The sequence below is a fragment of the Lygodium microphyllum genome, chromosome 14, assembly GCF_053477565.2.
Source record: "Lygodium microphyllum isolate KBCC chromosome 14, Lygodium_microphyllum_v1.1.10, whole genome shotgun sequence".
Taxonomy (NCBI): Eukaryota; Viridiplantae; Streptophyta; class Polypodiopsida; order Schizaeales; family Lygodiaceae; genus Lygodium; species Lygodium microphyllum.
The window spans coordinates 18,971,873-18,991,167 of NC_141148.1; the positions used below are offsets into that span (position 1 = coordinate 18,971,873).

Sequence of the window (19,295 nt, forward strand, 5' to 3'; positions counted from 1 at the left end):
TTTTCGCATGTGAACCCCTCCTACTTCCACCCGAACTGCGGTTTAACATAACAACCCTGTGCCGTTCCTTCCTACGGACATTTTTCCTTCTTACTGCATGTCATTCTGGCGAACGGTTCGTCCAATATTAATTTCTGATCCCATTTCCGGGTTTGTTTTTTGGGTTTTTCTCACGTGAACGCGTCTTATCTCCGTCAAAACTATGTTTTGATGTGATAGGATTGTCGGGTATGTCTTTTTGCACGGTTTTCCTTGTTCCTGCACTTTGTTCCGATGCACGGATCTCCCGATATTAATTTTTAATTGCGTTTTTTGGTTCTTTTTTGTGTTTTTTGCACATGACAGCCCTTTACCCCTCCCGGAACCTCCATTTCATATTTTTCCTATCTTCCCCCTGCCGCCCTGCCCACTTTTTTTTTCGTCGTTTTATTTTGACGTCCAGATTGGGAGTTATTAATTTTTCTTTATTTTTATGTGTTTTTACGCGCTCCGTCCAGCGCATGAACGCGCCCTTTTTCAATTTTACGTGTCTTAACGCGCCCCAGTTGCGTCCGCGTGGCCCGTATCACCGTCTCGGTGCTTTTTTTATCCCATCACGGCAAATTTTTTTACCCCGCCCCGTGCACGCGCGCGGGACGGGGGGGTACGCGTCTCTTGCTTGGGCACCCTGCCCATTTTCCCCCTTTGGGCCCCTGCCCATCTTCCTCCCCTACTCCCCTTCCCACCACTTGGGCACCCGCCCATGGACCCCACCCCTCCCCCCAACGGACACCCTCTCCCCTCCCCCCCCCCCCCGAATCTCAACCACCCTCCCCCTCTTTTCTCTCTCTCTTCTTCTTCATCTCCCCTCTTTCTCTCTCCTATCCCTCCATCGTCTTCTGCCCCGACTCCCCCCATCTCCTCCCTCCTTCGCTTCCACCTTCCCTTCATTCCTCCCTCCATCGCCGCTCCTTCCCTCCACCGCCTCCTTCTGCCCCCTCCACCTCTTGCCTCCGCCTCCTTCTACCCCCTCCACCTCCTGCCTCCGCCGCCTCCTCAATCGGCCGCCACGTTCCTCAGTCGGTCGCCACGTTCCACGTCCTCCTCCGCCGCCACCCTGACGAAGCCGTTGCCGCCGATGAAGGAAGCCGATGTCGCACCCGTCCCCTGTCGTCCTCGACCACCCCTGTCGCTGCTCGACGCTGCCTCCCTCGCCGGCCCTGCTCATAGGCAGCCACCTCCTCCACAGCCTTGCTGCCACCCATCACCGTGGCTCCCTCAACCACCCGCCACCTCAGCCCTCGTCTCGAGACGCTGCCGCCGCCACGTCGCAAACGCCCCCGGCCGCCTGGTCTCCCGCTATTGCCGCTTGGTTCCGCCGACGTCGCCACCGTCGTCCTTTCATCCACCACCTCCTCCTCCCCCTCCTCCTCCTCCCTAACTGCAATCAGAGGTTAGTTCAACTAACCTTACATTAGTTCAACTAACCTTCACTTAGTTAATCTAACCTTAAGTTGGTTAATCTAATTTTAATTTGGTTAACCTAACTGGACTTAGGCTAACCCTAACCCTAACCCTAACTAGACTTGGGTCTCCTAACCTAACTCTAGTTAGTTCACTAACCTACCTCAGGTTAGTCTCCATCCGCCTAACTAACCCTAGGTTAGTTAGCCTAACCTAGGTTAGTTAGATTTGCCTTAACCTAACCTAACTAACCTAGACTAACCTAACTTGCACTTACTTAGCCTAACTTACCTAACCCAAACTACCCTAATCAACCCTCACTAACCTGACTAGACCAGCCTTGACTTACCCTGACTTACCTGACTTATCTAGCCTAACTTGACTTAGTTAATTTTTTTTAAAAAAACATTCATTTAAATTCCCAAAAAAAAACTTACAAAAAAAAAATCTAAAAATTTTCCCATATTTTGGAATATTTTTCAGGTGAACATTTGTACAAAAAAATTAAAGAAACTTACAAATTTAAAAAGTCATTCAAAATGACCTACAAAATGCATAAAATTCATTTCAAATTAATACAAATACAAAAAAAAATCCAAAAATTTCTAAAAAATTCCACCCACCCCTGAATTTTTTTCATTAATTTCTCACTTTAAAATATTGACATACACGGGCCAAATATTCTTTAAAACCAAAAAATAAAAATAAAAAATCAAAACAATAATACTTTCCTCCATGGATGAATTTTCATTTTTTTTCCCTTCACATATTCATGTGCTATATATCTTGATTTCATTCTTATTATTATTATTTTTTTTAAACACAAAAATAAAAACAAACCATAAATAATAACCAATTTTATTTTTTTTAACAAAACAAATAAACGAAACCACACTATAAAACCAACACAAACACACCTAAACTATCACCCCACTCCTATCCACAATCACAAATTAAAAATACATTCAAAATCAACACACCCACTAAGGTGTTGTCTTTATTGTTTCGTCAGTGGTCTTTACTTTTCTTTTACTGGATTCACTCCTTTTAGGGGACTCTTCCGTGCGCATTTAGACATTACATAGACACCCCTTCCAGGCATTTATTTTATGTGCTTTATTTATTTTCATTTCCCCCTTAATCACAAATTAATTGTTAAAATGACATATTTATTCACCCACAATTTCCACGCGCATTCGCGCTAAACACACAATTTTTTTAATTAAAATAAACCCATCGTTCACTTAGCACGCGCTATGTGCGCTACAGAGGCACTTTAATTTTTTTAATTAAAATGAACCAACCGTCACAAGAGCACGCACTGGCAAAAAAGCGCTCCACATCACCTTAATTTGTAATCAATGAACTTACATTTAGAGACTCAGTCTGGGTATCGAAGTTCGGGATTCGACTTAAAGCACCGTTTTCACCTAATAATTGGTAATTTAATTTATAAGAAAGAACCGCCGTTTTCTTGCTAAGGTTTATCACTTAATAAAAATTCACCAATTTTTAATAATTTCTTAAAATAAATCCTTCATTAAATTAATCCCCCCTCACTGCACTTCATTCCCCTTTTTAACGAACCGGTTTAGTGGGATGGGTATGCGCAGTCATTAGCGTTCTTTCCATGGTCAAACATAGGTTTATCAACGATGTAGTCTTGATATGTGTCGGATGTGGTATTGTTTTGGTTCCGCTTCTTTGATACGGTTAAGGGTACGGTGTGTAGTTTTTTCTTTTATTGCATGATACGGGGTTCTGGGTGTTTGTCTGATGCATAGCATGAAGCTTTCGGTCACATATGTCTCAAGGTCATGTCGAAATTTTTTTCGAGGCTGTGGTTTGCTTGGGGTTAGTTGATCGAGTCACGTTTTATTGTTTTGGTTGTTTTCTTATCCTTGGTTTTTTGTCTGTTGCTTTGCAGGCATTCTCCTTGATTGTCTGTGTTTATGGTGTGTGTGTAACCATCTGAATGGCACCTTCTCACGCTCCTCCCCCTATCCAGTACGTCCCACTAGTTAGTAGGGATTACTCCTCCCTACTTACTTTTGAGCCTCTCACGAAGGCGGGACTCGCTGCTTTTGTGGCTATTTCTTTTCCATTGTTTCTCGAGGATCCATCGTTATGTAATGAGTTTCTGGCCTCCTACAGCAAGAAGACATGACTAGTCCAGGGAATTTCTATGACTTTGACACCTCGAGGCTTAGTGAAGGCTCTGTCTCTTCCCTCCAAAGGTGAACCCTTTGTGACCACTCGTCAGCTTTTCTCTAATGTAGAGATTCTGAAGCTGTTGCAAAAGCAGACAAGGAAAATGCTGGATATTAAGAAGGTGATCAACTCTTCAGGAGTTTCCTTTTCCATGATCACTTATTCCGTATGGAAGATGGTCTGTCAATTTCTCCAGGACATGTTTATGCCTGCCAAAACGCCATCCCAATATTTATCCAAAGAGCTTTTCACAACTTCAAGGATGGTGTTGAAAGGAGTTGCTATTGATTGGAGCACTTACCTCCTCACTAAAATGGATCAACATTTCATCAAAGTCACCAGGGGTAATGTTACCAATGTCACATATGGATCATATTTGTCTGCCTTCTTGACCTATTCAGGTTTACAAAAGACTGTGCCTCCACCTCCTCCATCTTCAGATGAGTCAGAACCTATTGACATAGAGGATGATGATTCTCCACCTCCCCTGGTCATACAGCGCAAACGCTTAAAGCGGGTAGCGGATAAAGCTCCTTCAGTACTTCCTTCAGTGCCCATTTCTGCTACCTCTGGCAATGAACTCCCTGGGTATCTCACTTGTAATAACCTGTTCAGAGCACATCGAGAATGATCATTGGACATATTAGTTCCCTCACTGAACAGTCTCGTCTCAAGAGATGCAATTCCTTTCCTTTGTAAAGATATTCAGAGCTCCATTGAGTTGTCCGTGGCAGTCTGTGTTCAACAGTTGTACGCATCCTTTTATGAAGAACTCATGCAGTCTAAGGACCAGTTGCATCAGGCAACATCCGAGTTAGCTTCTGCTAAGGATACCCTAGCAGATTTGTGTAAGCAAATGGAATACCAAAGCCAATTGATTGCCACCCAAAGCGATGAGATATTTTCTTTGAAGCTCCAGTTACTAGAGGCTCAATCTGAGGTTACTAGTCTTTCAGAGGAGAATGAGAGAATGTCCAGAGAAGCGTATGAGTTCCAAACTCTCTTAGCTGACAAACTTTCAGCTTTACAGACTGCTAATGACACAGTGGCATCCCAAGCCTCCCAAATTAAGCAGTTGCAAGATCAACTTGCAAAGTCCCGGTCTGTTCCTCCAAGCCCTAATGTTCCATTGATTCCTTTTTTTTCACAACAGGACTTGGCTGCTCTTCAAAGACATGATATTTTGTGTCCTCTATTCCAAGATAAAGTGGAAAGATTGCAATCCAGAATGGACTTGTTATGGTCTACATTTGAGCAGTTTCACGAATATGTTCCACCAGTCCATTCTTTCTTTGTCCACTACCACTTACAGAAGTTGGTCTTCTACATGAAGCTTTCCACGATGGATTTACCTCTTCCAGAGGATGGATGGAGTGGGACTTGGTCTGTTGAGTTGTTGACAGAGGTAGCAAGGATGGTGTTTGAAGATTCTATCACGCAAGATACTATGTTGATGTCATACATGTATCTACGAGGAGACTTGTTAATTCCAGATGAGGTGGATATGGCATGGTATGTGAGGGATGTGATTCTACAAGCTGTTTTGTATGTCAACCATTTGGAGTTGCGCATAGCTGACATGTTCCAGAGTTACTCCTCCAAAGTGGCTGATTGTCATGATAATTCGTGGCATCCCATGATTGATTCTGTGGTTCTGAATCAACGACAAAACACAACCCCTACTTATTCTCAGAGTACTAATCAACTGAGGATGGATCTCTTAGCCTATCTTTCAAAACATAATCCGTTTGATGCTACCTTATTTGATGCCCATCATAGACAATCTCTCTTATGACCTTATGTTCCTATCCTTCTGTCTTACCAACAAATGGCTCACCGATATGATCTATATCTTTCCCTTTGTCAATCTAATTCCATCACTATTTTACCCCTTCTTTTCCACCCTTCATCTTTCCCTCAAATTCCCATTTTTACATACTGCTTCTTTATTGAGGATAGGGTATTTTCCCCTTCTCCACCCTGTCCTTCTCCATCCATTCATGTACCCTCCACATTTTCTATTTATCAGTTAACACCCTTCCTTAGTGATTCCCTCCAAATTTCTGCCACTCCTTTAAACTTTTCTTCCTTTTATGATTTTGTCTATCCCTCACTTTATCCACTTTTTCTTATTTCACTACCCTCTCCTCACACTTCTATATCTCAACCACCTCAGTTGGTTAGTGACTGTGACGGGTTTGATAATCAGATTTCCAAAAGAAGGGGATAGAGTTCGAATGATTCCCTTACAGGACCTCAGATCAATTGGCCAATAATTCTAGGAGAATGGACAGCTGTCAATCAAGCTTATCAGAACTATGTTCATTTTGCTCAGCAGTATTCACAGTCTGCAGATCCCTTAGTGAGATTAACTGCTCACTTTGCTTGGTACTTGGCGTATATGCATAGGCACTCTCATAATGATTCCAAGCCTATTTCAAAGTTATGCATGAATGTCAATGTGAGCACTGATTCCCAGCAGTTGGATATATTGTATTTTCATGCCTTTGTCTGCCTAACAAATACCTAGTCATGTTGGAAAGGATGTGCTATCTTCAGTTTTTTCAAAATCCTCCCAAAACCTTTGTAGATGAATCATTATCTATGGATCGTTTCCGACAACATCAATCTTTTACGAGGGATCATCTTCATTGATACCCTTTCCAATGTACGGTGGAAGTTTTTTAATGAAAATCTCTCTTTTTGAAAGAGTCATTCAGATGGTTGTATTGTATTAGTATTTGTGTTGTGAGTTCATTTATGTAAAACGAGCGTGGTGGTTTCCTATTGGATTGGATTTCGTGTGCGAGCTACATTTTCGAGAATTGTGGTGATGGAATCGTGGTTGCAGAGTTGAAGTTGATGTTGATGAAGAAGAAAAAAACTCTTATATCCTTTACAAATTTGTTATAATTTTCAGTTTGATAGGAAGTGTTAATGTATAACGGGTTTTCCTTTCTTTGTATTTTTATATCAAAAACAGGTTATAAGTTGAAGTCATGGTAGCTGAATTCTTTTTGAAAAGATATTGAAGATCAAAGTTGAGCTTTTCCTTGAACTTGTATTCCCTTTTTCTTGGGTCGCGAGGACGCTTCCTTATTAAGTGTGGGGATATGTTGAGTGTTAAAATGACTTATTTTTTGGCTGATTTTTATTGTTTTTGAGAGCTGAATGGTTGATTTTATGAGATGATTGATTGATTTAGAAATGGTTTGAGAGTATTTTGGATGATATTGATTGTGTTTTGAAAGTTCATGATGTTTATCAGTAAAGATTAGTGGTTCTGTAATGTTCTGATTGGTTCTATATATCTTCTGTTTTGATCTGTTTTGTTCTGATTGTTTTCTACAAGGAGGGATGGAGTATTGATTGATGAAGATTGAGATATTGTGAAAGCTTATTGAATGGTTTGTGAGAGTATGAAATGGTTTGAGTATGAGTTATATAGTTTTGATGACCTTCTGTAACCTTCTGTAGGTCTTCTGTAGAGCCTCTATATCTGTTCTGTTTTGTTCTGTACTGTAACTGTTCTAATACTGTTCTGTATGCTTCTGTATGTATTCTGATGGATGAGAGTGTAGCTTGGAAAAGTTTTCTAACCTTAAAAAGAGGTGAATACAAGTACAAAAGAGCTAAAAGAAGTGAAAGAATTAGCTATTAAAGACTCAAGTAAAGACTAGAGTGAAGTGACAGTAGTGAGCTATGAAAGGATACTGTAGTGGCTCTGGTGACTCTTCATATTAGACATACCTCTTGGGAGGGATATCCACGACCTAAGAAAGATTATTGAGAGTGATTTTGAGAGATTATAGTGAGGATATGATGTATTATTGATAGAGAGAGAGAGAGAGTCAAAGATAGCCAATTTTACTAAAACAAAGTAATTGTATATGAGAGATTGAGAAAGAAGACTATGAAGATATTAAATATGAATACTATGTGATGTGTTTCCATTCAAAGATGGTGTATTTCTTTGCTTTCTTTGTTCTATTGATGGATTTTATGAAGATATTGAAAAATATGATTGATTCTATCAAATCCGTGGGAGATCTACATGATGCTGCATAAAGATTTGTTGTGTCTGGTGTTCTTTTCTTCATTGTGATTATATGAAACATAATAAACAAGCTTGTTGATGTTACAAGATAGATTTTCTTGCAAGAGAATTTCATTTTCCTTGGTGTTCCTCTTGGGGCTCCAATGAAGCTATTCCAAGACTATTTTTCCAAAGCTTGAAAAGTGTAACACTACAATAACTATAAGAGATGAAAAACACTATAATAGTATAAAGACAAGAATATGACTCAAGCAAAGGAGGCTTTCGTATTTATAAGCTCTTGGTCAACAACTAAGCTAAATGTAGTTCCCAAACGGAGCCTAAAATGCCACAAGTACTACTAAACAAAGGAATAGTTAGAATCCATGCCATGATAAACATTTCGTAAAATTAAATTAAAGCATAATAGTTTCACTACTATAACAATAATTAAGAAAGGATTCCTAGAAACCAGACGGGTTAAAGCAAACTATGTAAAGTAAAATTGCAACTAACAATGCATCAAATTATAGTTAGCACTACATCAATTGTTGCAAGTACCATTAAAAAAGATTATATAAAATCTACAAAACGTTAGATTAAATAAAAGAGTAGTAACATGTGTACTGACTAGAAAAACTCTGCATTATAAACAATTAACAATTAATAAACATGGGGAAATCGGATTGAGCACATGGTACCAAAAGCATATAAAGACCAATTTCAACGAAACTTCACACATCTATAGTACGACATATTAGTAAGATTACCCATATTTAATACCTAACAACAACTTGTACTATCAACTATCTACCAAGATTAATAATTAGACTAAATCCACAACCAACATGTGGCAATTAACTTATCATATGGCAATGGAATCTTGAACACCAACATATCTAAAATGTAGAGGTACACCATGTAAGTTTCACTTAACTAGCTCTATTTATTATGAACAATCCAACCTACACAAGATTCATGTCATGCAAATCATCCAATCCAAGGGATCACTTTGACAAAATTCTAAAGAATGCACAGCACCTAAGCTTCTAAATCCTCCTCAATGGAAATCACACAAAAGACATGTATTTGCACATGATTGGCTCAAGTTTGCATCATAAATATATAGTCTAACAATTGTTACCTTACAAGGGATCATGAATAGTGTTATAAACAACCACTACTTTTGTGGCTTACAACTTCCATTGTTCTTATTTTAAAATGGTTTGTATATTCCAAAATTTATTAACTTAGAGGTTACATTGTCCCAATAAGGGAGAATCAATCTAAACGTACGTACTCCTGTCCAAACATCTAGACTACAGTTGCAATGTTGTCCTAGTATCTAAGGACTACAAGGCTTGCATAGTTTTTGTCCACTTCACTCTCACAGTGCTGCTACATGTGATTCACCAGTTTTATTGGCCTCTCAACTGCGATCTTCAACCCAAATGAATAAGAGTTGAGAAACACTCATTCTTATCTCAACATTCCAAACGAGTTGCACCACAATCATCAAATTCGAAACCACATAAAGTGAACCTAGACCAAAAAATACAAAATCCTATTGTGATATCCAATGTATAGCATACACTTACAAACACATCTTATCAATTACACAAACATTGATTCTCCACTTGAAAGGGTCACACAACAATTGGCAATAGTTAATACTACATTCCCAATCATACCATTCCAATTAAGTTGCACCACAGGCTAAAATCCATAAAAGACAACCCTGAACAAAAAGTGCACACATTTGATTTATCTACTATTATGATATCCAATTTGCTGCAGAGACTGCACAGTTAAATGAAATAGCGCCATTATCTGCACCAGTGGGGGTTTCATGGGCAGAATTACTTTCACAGGCATGTGTCTTTATAACAAACTAGGTTCCAAAATAATTTTCATTAAATTGTTCCCATACAGGCCCAGAGACACTGCCTGTCTGACTCTTACTATACCCTGATCTACTACTGGTATTGTAGCCAAGGGCAGCAAGTTAAAGAGACATTTTGGGATGCAATGAGCTTACTAGTAGACCGTGATCCAAATGCACAAAGGACTTTTACCTGTAGAGATAATTATTGACTCTGTCCATCCTTGATTAGAGCAATAAATGTTAGCTCCATAATAGTATGATCTTTAGGAGCAACTAGTGTTTAGTTCCTAGTCCTTGGAAATCCCCTTCAAAATTCCATAAGACGCACATAAAACTCTTTCAGCAGCTTTGCAACTAAAATAACTCATTTATTTGACACGAACAGAGAACATACTAGCAACTTCCACAATCAAATGATAATAAACACTTATTACTGTCTACTTCCCCAGAAAATGCATTAGTAGAATCCATATCAGATCCATTAGATGTTTAGAACTCTTCTTGGTTCAGAGTCAGACCCAGAAGTCTTCCTCCTAATAAGCACGTGTCTTCTCTTTAGTGCCTACTTGTCAGACAACACTTCCACAGGCAATGTCACATGCCATGATCTCAAAACAAAGTATATGCCTAACATTGAAAAAAGTGATTGACTGAATTATTCCACTAACTTTGTAGGTCATTAACTGTTTGAGAGGAATAGCACCTCCCTTCTACTGTGGACATTACACACAAAAGAGTTTCTGCTCAAAGCACGTCTCTTGTATAATATTCAACTCATTTAAGAACAGAGTTGCAGTAAATAACTCATCACAACACCAGTAATAACATATACAGCAAGCTCATAAGATGTTCCTTATCCTACTGCTTACATCCAACAGTGTGCACTCCAGACAATGAGTACAAACCAGAAGATGGGGTCAGTATAGTGACAACTGAAAGATTGGACTGATTATTCAGCACCTTGACTAGCACAGTTGCCTTCACTCACCAATACCTGTGCTAAAACCAATGCCACCTACACACACACACACACATTCCTCAGTGTATAGGGTTGGGAACAATTCCATACACCTCTTTAGCTCGACAATTCCTTTATGGCAAGCAATCTCTTATTTAGAGAAATTGACTACAATTACCTCCTCTCCAACCAAAGGCATACAGTTGGGAATGGTTATTTATGCAGATCCACCTAATACAAATCCTCTAGAGGCACAGTTATCTGCAATATAAGAAATTTACCACCCCTTCTTTTCTTCTTCATGAGAAATAACTTTATTGGGCATCTAAGGTTAAATCCAACCAAGATGGAGGAGGAGTTCGCGTAGCTGGACTTATTAATCTAACCACTCCCAAGTTTGAAAGGTTCACTTTAGTGTGATGGTGGCTTTGAAGCTGCACTTCTGTTCCCAGGCAAGAGTACAAAGAGTGAGTGAGAGCTCTGTTCCACATTTTCTCATAAACAAAGCTGAAGAATCAGCCAGTGACTACAGCCATTCATAGCTATGGCTTTGTTTGAGGACACTTCTTTGCTACCAAAAATGTGACATGATGCTAATTCCAAAAATTTCTGAGACACAAAAACAAAAACATGGCTTGTGTAGAATATACCGATCTGAATAAGTCTTTAAATCATCACATATGAAGCTGGCAAAAGTGTGTTGCAGAGAAACTAAGCAGAGAACTCTTGTTTTCAGGGATCACGTTTCCCACCACTGCAATGCTGTTCAACGACTGAAGACCCCAAATTTTGTGAGCAAACAATTAAAAGAAGACCTCCAAGAATACAGGACATCCCATGCAATAAATTCCACATCATGAGCAGCAAGCCAAGCAGGGGCATCTAATTGTAGACAGAATCGTATGGAAACACACAACACAGAAAGAAATGACTAATCATAACAACAGCTGCAGTTGGATCCCTACTACCAAGAAATAACACACCTTCACAAAAAACAGCATGAACAGCTCCACCTTTTTCCCCATAATCAGCCTCATCTCCTTCGTGGCTGAATATCATGGCCACCACAGCTACCAGCAGAACATCCACGACCCCACTCAAGGCTATTCACATTACCGTGCATGGTATCATCAAGAGTCAGAATAGTATTAACATACATCGTAGTTTAGTAAGTACATTTTAAACAATGTTCCCGATTATCATAAACCAAGTCAAACTGATATGGTGATATTCAGCTTCAAATGATAGAAATCGTCAGTATCAATAAAGCTAACTCTAACTCCACATGTGCAATAACAAACATGTAATGTAACCACCCAAAGTCTGCTTTTTGTCAATCTGGTAACCAGCAGCTTAACTACAGACTCGAACCCAGCTGAAACATGCAAAATAACGCTTCCTGCAGAAGTACATCCAGAAAAGAAGTTAACAACCAGGCCTCAGGCAAGGAAGATTTGTGCTACCACATCAAGCAGAAAAGACGTGTTGCAGCTGAGAAAGTTCAATTAGTTCACTAACCATGGTAATTCACTTAAGAATCTGATGAGCTGCGGTAATCATCCGAGAAAGACCGATGACGACGTGACTGCTTTTCTTCTGGGGAGATACTGCGAGCACTTCTTGGAGATGGACTACGCACTGGAGATATACTGCAAGCAGTCCTTGGAGATGGACTACGCACTGGAGAAACACTTGAGGAGCCCCGAACCCTGTTCATCAGATGAAGAATGAGTATTGTACAACCAAACCAGAAATTGTTCATCAGATGAAGAAGCTCCCAAAAACTGCAACAGGCCTAGCAAGACCACACACTGAAAACTTAACCTTCTGAGATATGGAGATACTTTTCTCCCATTGGATTTGGATGTTCGATGCTCATTGCTTCTGCTGCGGCCTCTGTAACCAGAACTGTAGCTACGGCTTGGGCTTGGGCTTGGACTTGAAGTGAGACTGTAACTGCTAGCGCGAGGGCTACGACTACGACTACGGCTATTGTATCTATCTCTACGATAGTCACGATAATCATCACGACTGTCGTATGCACGATGGCTGCTGTAGCCACGATGATGGTCACCATATCTGTAATCATGATAGCGACTGCCTTTATTGTAATCACCATGGCGGTCACCTCTGTCATAATCACGATAGTCTCTATCAAAGTCGCGATAATTTCTATAATAGTCACGATATCGGTCACTTCTGTCATATCTATAACGGCTATGGCTTCGGCTTTGGCTCCGGCTATGGCTTCGGCTTCGGCTTCGGCTCCGGCTCTGGCTCCCGCTGGGGCTGTCGCTGCGGCTAAGGCTACGGTAATCTCGATAATCCCGATAGTAATAACTGTCCCGATAACTGCAGAGACCAGCATCCAATGAAAAAAGGAATATAAACATTGGCTCAAAACAGTAAGCTTAAGCTTCACTTTTTATCAAGTTACACAAAAGCCCTCAGAAAAGATATGAAACGGACTGAGTCTTGCAAGAGAGGAAATGCAGAAAACAAGTGTGAACTAAGCACTTACCGAGATCGCCTGGGGCTTCGACTGGCTGAGGTTGTTATTCTTCCATGCTCTCTGTGGTACATATATAGAGTAAAAATCACTTTTTTGCATCTAAAATACTTGAAACAGTACAATTTATCATTTGGGTTCAAGAGTATCACAAATCCATAAACTAAAACAAAACATTCTTCTTATCCTCTCTAAAGTCTCTAAACTCAAAAAGCCACCTTGTAGAAAACTTTTATTTGCAAAATTTGGAGCAAGTTTTCTACTTTCAGAAAGCTAAAAAACAGGAAGCAAATACAACTTTGGTGCTGCCAAGCTAGTCTGCTTTGTGAAGAAGGCTTCATATCCCCTGTTATTTTCTTTCCCCATTTAGTAGAGTTTGTAGGACTCAAGGATCCATCTCTCTTAAATTCCTCTTTCATGCCAACAAGGACATCCTGCAATCTTCCATGGTGGAGAACATTAAACAACTTCCTCCACAAGATATCTGGCCAACTTTGCTGTTCTCATTTGCTTTGTCATGAAAAAATAGTCAATACTTGTTTTCTTGGGTTCTCTCTCACATTTGCCAAATCACTGAAAGTGTTGGCACTTCTGTGTCTGTGAGAGAGAGAGAGATTCCTCTTCTTCAAGCAGAAGGTTCCTATGAGCTTTCCCTTCTTGGAACAGACCATTCTCTTGAGAAAGCTCTTTTAAAGACTAATGGCGTGCTGCTTGTAGTTCAAAGCACTCTTTCTTTGCATGGAATTGGAAAAACGTAGCATACAATGTTCTCCCTATTAGCAATCATGTGTGTCTTGTGTGGTTATCTCTTGCCTGTGAGCCTCAATCTGAGTCAGATGAGAACATTAGGAGCTCTAACATTGTATTTGTCTATCATTTTATGTGTTTTACACTCTTTAGAATTTAGATGGCTGGCACATTAGTGCATTTCTTTTTGGGCACTTTTGGCCATTTTTAGGGTTTTGCCACCTTTGGCCACATTTTGCCTATATATAGGCAGCCTGCCTTCCCACTCTCATGATCCATCATTGGTCCTTCATGATTGGCCAGCCCTCCTCATTCTCTCATCCCCCTACTACTATCTAACACCCACACTGGCGTGTAGAGCTACACGTGGGGGGTGACTGTTGCAGCCTTGTACCTTCAGCCACTGTAGTCCCATTGTTCCTTCTCTCTCTTGCATTCTCCCTGTCTCCCCTTCTCCGTGTTCACTCTCCTCTTTCTGTTGCACACTCTCACATGGTATCACAGCCAAACGTGGGAGCTCAAGATCTTGAAGAGGAGTGTGCTGTCCCTGACAAAACGTGACAAGTGTCATCCCCATGTGCTGCAAACCTTGCGTTTGGAGTTGAACAAAGCAAGGTGGCCTGTTTCCAGCCCTTTACTGCTGCGTTTACCATGGCAGATTTGCGTTTTTGACCCTGGTGATGCCAGATAGGCTGGGTGGCCATTCTATTGGCTAAGCAACACCATACAGACCTCCAATTGTCTCCAGGGTCCCCCAGCACACTTGCTGCAGGTTCAGACCTACATTCCCTGCAGGCAACCCCCCTGCATCTGCATTTTACAACAGGGCCGCCGCCTCTCAGCTGGCCAGCAGTATCTCTGCTAGACAGCACCTTAGCAGGCTGGGCGGCCTGTGTTTTGGGTGGACAGACTCTTTTCTGCTGTGTTTCACTGCTGGGACCATCCGACTACTAACATGGGTGGCCTGTTTTCAGACCTGGAAAGCATCATGACCATCTGGGCGGCCATTTGTAGGTGGCTACGTCTTGATTCTCTGCATTTACAGCAGGTCCTTACAGCATGGGTACTCCTGGTCCTCCACCAGCCCCTGGTTGTTTGCATTTACAAGGTGAAGCCCAGTTTTTCATTCGTATTTACTGCACCAGCCCTCTTCATCTAGCATTGTGTGTTCCTTTCGACATCAGATACTCCCCATCTACCATGCTGTCATCCAACTTTTTCTATACATTGGCCCGACAAACCCTGATTATCCCAAGAACACCTCTTATTGGTTGTTTTCCATCCAATGGCAACATCTTCTTTGTTTTTTTGCATGTATTTCTTGAAGGATAGATATGCCCTACGTGTATGCTATGGGGGATCATGTGGTTCAAGACGATTCAGACCGACCAACATCCTATCTCTCTTTCCCACTATAATCTTCTAGGGCAATCAATCCCCAATTGGCATTGATGGCATCTCCTGAGCAGGTGTCAATCCTACCCTCTCTTCCCCTATCGACAACCACAATAGGACGAACTACCCTCTATGGTCATAACATATGGGAGTGTCTCTAATGACTATGATCTTTGGGATTTTGTTATTGTCCCTATACCTCGACCTACCATGGATCCTCATAATGGTGTGACCACAGATTCGACAACTTTATGGGATCAATTAAACATCAAAGCCTGCTCTTTTCTCCTTTTGAGTTGTACAAATTATGTGCTTGTGCATGTTAGACATATTTGCACCACTATAGAGGTTTGGGGGGGATTGGCATCTCCCTTCCAAATCCAAACATTTGGGCATCGATTATCTCTTGAGTTGAGGCTACGACAATTTTCTATCATCACAAAGATCCTAGAATGAGGGATCACATCCACAAGATGGAGGAGCTTCGAGATAAGCTTGCATCCCTTGGTTCCGACATTTCTTCATAGGACCTAGCTATGACACTTCTCTCACATCTTCCATCACCGACATGATTTGTTCTACACCAATCTTCTCACTTCTCATAGCTAGGAGACTCTCACTTGGGAAGAGCCAATCCCATTGGTGCTTGAGCAAGATGCGCACCATAGTGAGCCACATTCTTACAGAGCCTATGCACATGGCTGTGCTTATGTGACCTTATCTCTAGGTACAAGACATACCAAGTAAAAGCTAAGGAAGAGGAAGAAGTTGAAGTCATCTTCCGACTCTGATACAGATATTGTGGGGAAGCGTAGAGGATATCCCATATGTCCTCATTGTGGAAAGACCTCACAGCCCGAGGAGAAGCGCTTGAGGAAATACCCTCATCGTCCGAGAGCAAAGAGTGGATCTACATCAAAGCCTTCGTCTACCTCTTCTTTGTCACCCACTATTCCCACCGAGTCTATGTTTCTACACATTTATCAAGTCCTATAAAAAGTCCTATAACTCCCTGAGGTGATTTGTTGTAGGATCTCCATCCATCATGAAGTATCGTCACTATTGGTGACATCTCTTGGGTGCCTAATAGTGGTGTTGACACCTTGCCTCTATTGTCTAACCATCCATCGAGCTCTATTACTGAAGCCCTACATGTTCCAGACTTGGGCTTCTCTCTCCTCTCCGTTTATGGCCTTCCTAGCCTCACAACCCATGTCTTCTTCACCAAGCCAATTGTTTTTGTTGAGGATTCTTCTACAGGAGCCACTTTTGTGACATCTTGGTAAGAGAGGGGCTATCTGTGCTCCATTCCCCTTCCATTGTGCGAGCCTGCCAAGTTTTCTCGTACCTCCCATCCCTTTTAGAAGGGGACGATCTCGGTAATGCGGCTGTGGATTTCCTGGCCTCTGTGTTTCAAAGGGGGCTTTCTAGGATCTTAAGAAGTTTCTTTAAGGTTTACACCACTTTGGGCCTTTCCTTCATACACAACCTCTTTTCTTCATCATCGAGCCATTGTCTTGAGTTGCTTGGCCATTGGTCCCTATTGTTTCTATGCAACCTATGGCACCTTTGATAAAAACTTGCTATCGTCTCATAGTTAGATCAAAGGCTTGGCTCACCCGTTCCCAATAGAAGTTTTCTGAAGTGATCCATTTGAGGTCTCTCCATTTCCTTTGCCCTTTAGTGGCTTTCTGTTTGATCAAATTTCTATATGAAGAGGGGTCTTGCTCCTTGGCTGGCATTCTTCATCGACAAACTTCATCAACATTGGCACTCTTCCTGCCACACTCGAATCTGCATCTCCGTTGGCCTTTTGCCACATCTAGGATCTAAGAGGGGATGTTAGCAATCCTATGCCTTGCATGGTCATCTCCTGCTTGCAAGCTTCAGTCTGAGCTAGACAAGGACATTAGCAACTCTAACATTGTATTTGTCTATCATTTTATGTGCTTTAGACACTTCAGATGGAGGACACATTAGTGCATTTCTTTTTTAGCAATTTTGACCTCTCTTTTTTTTTTGTTACTTTTGGCCTTTGTTTGCCTATATATAAGTGGCATGGCCTCCCACACTCATTATCCATCATTGATCCTTCATGATCAGCAAGCCCTTCTTATTCTCTCATCCCCCTATTATCGTTTGGCGCCCACACTAATGCATAGAACTACATGTTGGGATACAACCCTGTACCTTCAACCATTACAATCACATTGTTCCTTCTCTCTCCTACGTTCTTTCTTTGTCCAAGCACCAACTCTACTTGTGAACCCTATTACCTATTGGTAGTTAAGGGAAAGAGAGAGTTCTATAAGAAACTCTTCATGAAACAAAAGGTTTCCTTGGATTTCTCTTCTTGGAGCAAAAAGCTCCTCTTGAGAAAGCTCTTTTTAAGAGTCAAGACATATGGTTTGCTGCTTGTAACTTCAAGGTTTTCTCCCTTTACATGGAGTCGGAAAATGATAAGCATCCAATAATCTTCCAATTAATAGTACATGTGTACATCAACACTGCTTGTAAGCTCTACTAATGATTCAATCCGACACACATGAAGCTCTTCTTTATGGTCGGATTGGTCATTTTGGTAAGTTGTGTGAAACCAACCTTCCTTCTCAGATAGAGTGGTAAATAACCCAATTAAGCTCTTAATTACAACAATTAACAAATTTATAAAACTGAGATGCACACTTTGCCATACAATCTTGGACATTGGATAGCCTATTCGCCTCAAAATTGACGCCTCTTGCAGTATTTCTTCAACTTTTATTGCAAATGGATGGAGTACAACTAAGATCCTCCGACCTCCTTCGCTAATCCAAGTGCCTCTTGTTGTCGAGACTAGCCAGCAAGCCGCCAAACCAATTTGCCCCTTGGTTTGCTTGAGGACCGACCTTCACCCTACTTAAAAGAAAAATTCAGCCCTGGATCTGACACTAACTAGCTAGCCTTTTAAATCTCCTTGAAATTCCTCAAGTTCATCTACCAAAATTCAAGCCCTAGGCCCTCAATTCTAAGCACCCACCCTAAGGCAATTGTCAAAACCCTAATTTATGTTGTAGATTAGGGTTTAACAAAGATTGATGAAGATCTCTTCCTCGAATAGCTCAAACTGCTAAAAAATGCTGAGATAACTTCACAGACGGCTAGGGAATGAAAGAGAACATTGTAGAAAGAGAAATTTCAGAGTTTCATCACATGAAACATTGAAAACCTGATGTTTCCCTGCTCAAACAGCCATTGAAGCTGTCATCTACAGCTTAGGACCACTAGACACACTACTGCCCCATCCTATGTGCTGTCATCTGCACCAGAAGGACCTTGGGTTGCTATAGAACTGATCCTTGGTGGCTGTAAATCACATCAACAGCTTCTCCTTGCTCTCTAACAGTCTTCTTCTCTCTCCAATGGCTGAAATAGACTTCCACTAGCCCTTAAAACCATTTTTTCCACTTCCATAAGCAAGTTTTGCCAAGTGCCAACTTTCTAATCCCATTTTCAACATTATCTAGCTTTTTAAAATTAATTTAATGATTATTCTAGTACTCCAAAAAACTAATTCCACCAACCAATAATTAAATTGGCTAGGCCAATTTGTCTTCCAAGTATCCCTAATCAATTATTGACCCTTAGACTGGCATTAGTTAATTAATCCATATCTAGTCTCTAATGTCATCACTAATATTAGTGGCCAATAAATTGGTCTAGGCCTAGATCTGACATCACATACCACCTAGTACTTGTCAAGCATAACTTATTACAACTTTTTCCTTTGACACCCACTACATCCTCTAGGTCCCTGGCCTTTACCATGAAATAACTTTCATATGCAACATGTGATAAACAACCTTGCGCATTTGATTAATACCTTAACTAAGTTCACCCTGCTCCTTGAAAAACAAATTCAGCCCCAAATCTCATATTGGCTGAATGGCCTCTTAAATCTCCCTAAATTCCTCAATTTCAACTACTGGAATTCAAGTCCTAAGCCCTCTCATATTGGCTGAATGGCCTCCTAAATCTCCCTAAATTCCTCAATTTTAACTACTGGAATTCAAGTCCTAAGCCCTCTTTTCTAAGCACACATCCTGAGACGACTGTCAAAACCCTAATTTAT

The 19,295-nt window shown here is 40.9% G+C and overlaps 1 protein-coding gene across 2 annotated transcripts in view; it reads right to left on the reverse strand.

Moving 5' to 3' along the window:
• Window positions 1-10,495: 10,495 nt before the first annotated feature.
• LOC148025381 (uncharacterized) overlaps window positions 10,496-19,295 on the reverse strand; it is a 47,004-nt gene continuing 38,204 nt past the window's right edge. Inside the window, exons 5-11 of one of the 2 annotated variants that reach the window (XM_087692485.1) lie at window positions 13,055-13,105; window positions 12,358-12,885; window positions 12,052-12,242; window positions 11,517-11,932; window positions 11,184-11,306; window positions 10,712-10,975; window positions 10,496-10,590 (exon numbers count right to left, since the gene is read on the reverse strand). In XM_087692485.1, coding sequence (XP_087548611.1) covers window positions 12,065-12,242; window positions 12,358-12,885; window positions 13,055-13,105 — 757 coding nt within the window. In that variant the 3' untranslated portion in view covers window positions 10,496-10,590; window positions 10,712-10,975; window positions 11,184-11,306; window positions 11,517-11,932; window positions 12,052-12,064. Of the gene's footprint in view, window positions 10,976-11,183; window positions 11,307-11,516; window positions 11,933-12,051; window positions 12,243-12,357; window positions 12,886-13,054; window positions 13,106-19,295 lie in introns of both variants that reach the window. The other variant, XM_087692483.1, reaches the window with a different exon arrangement.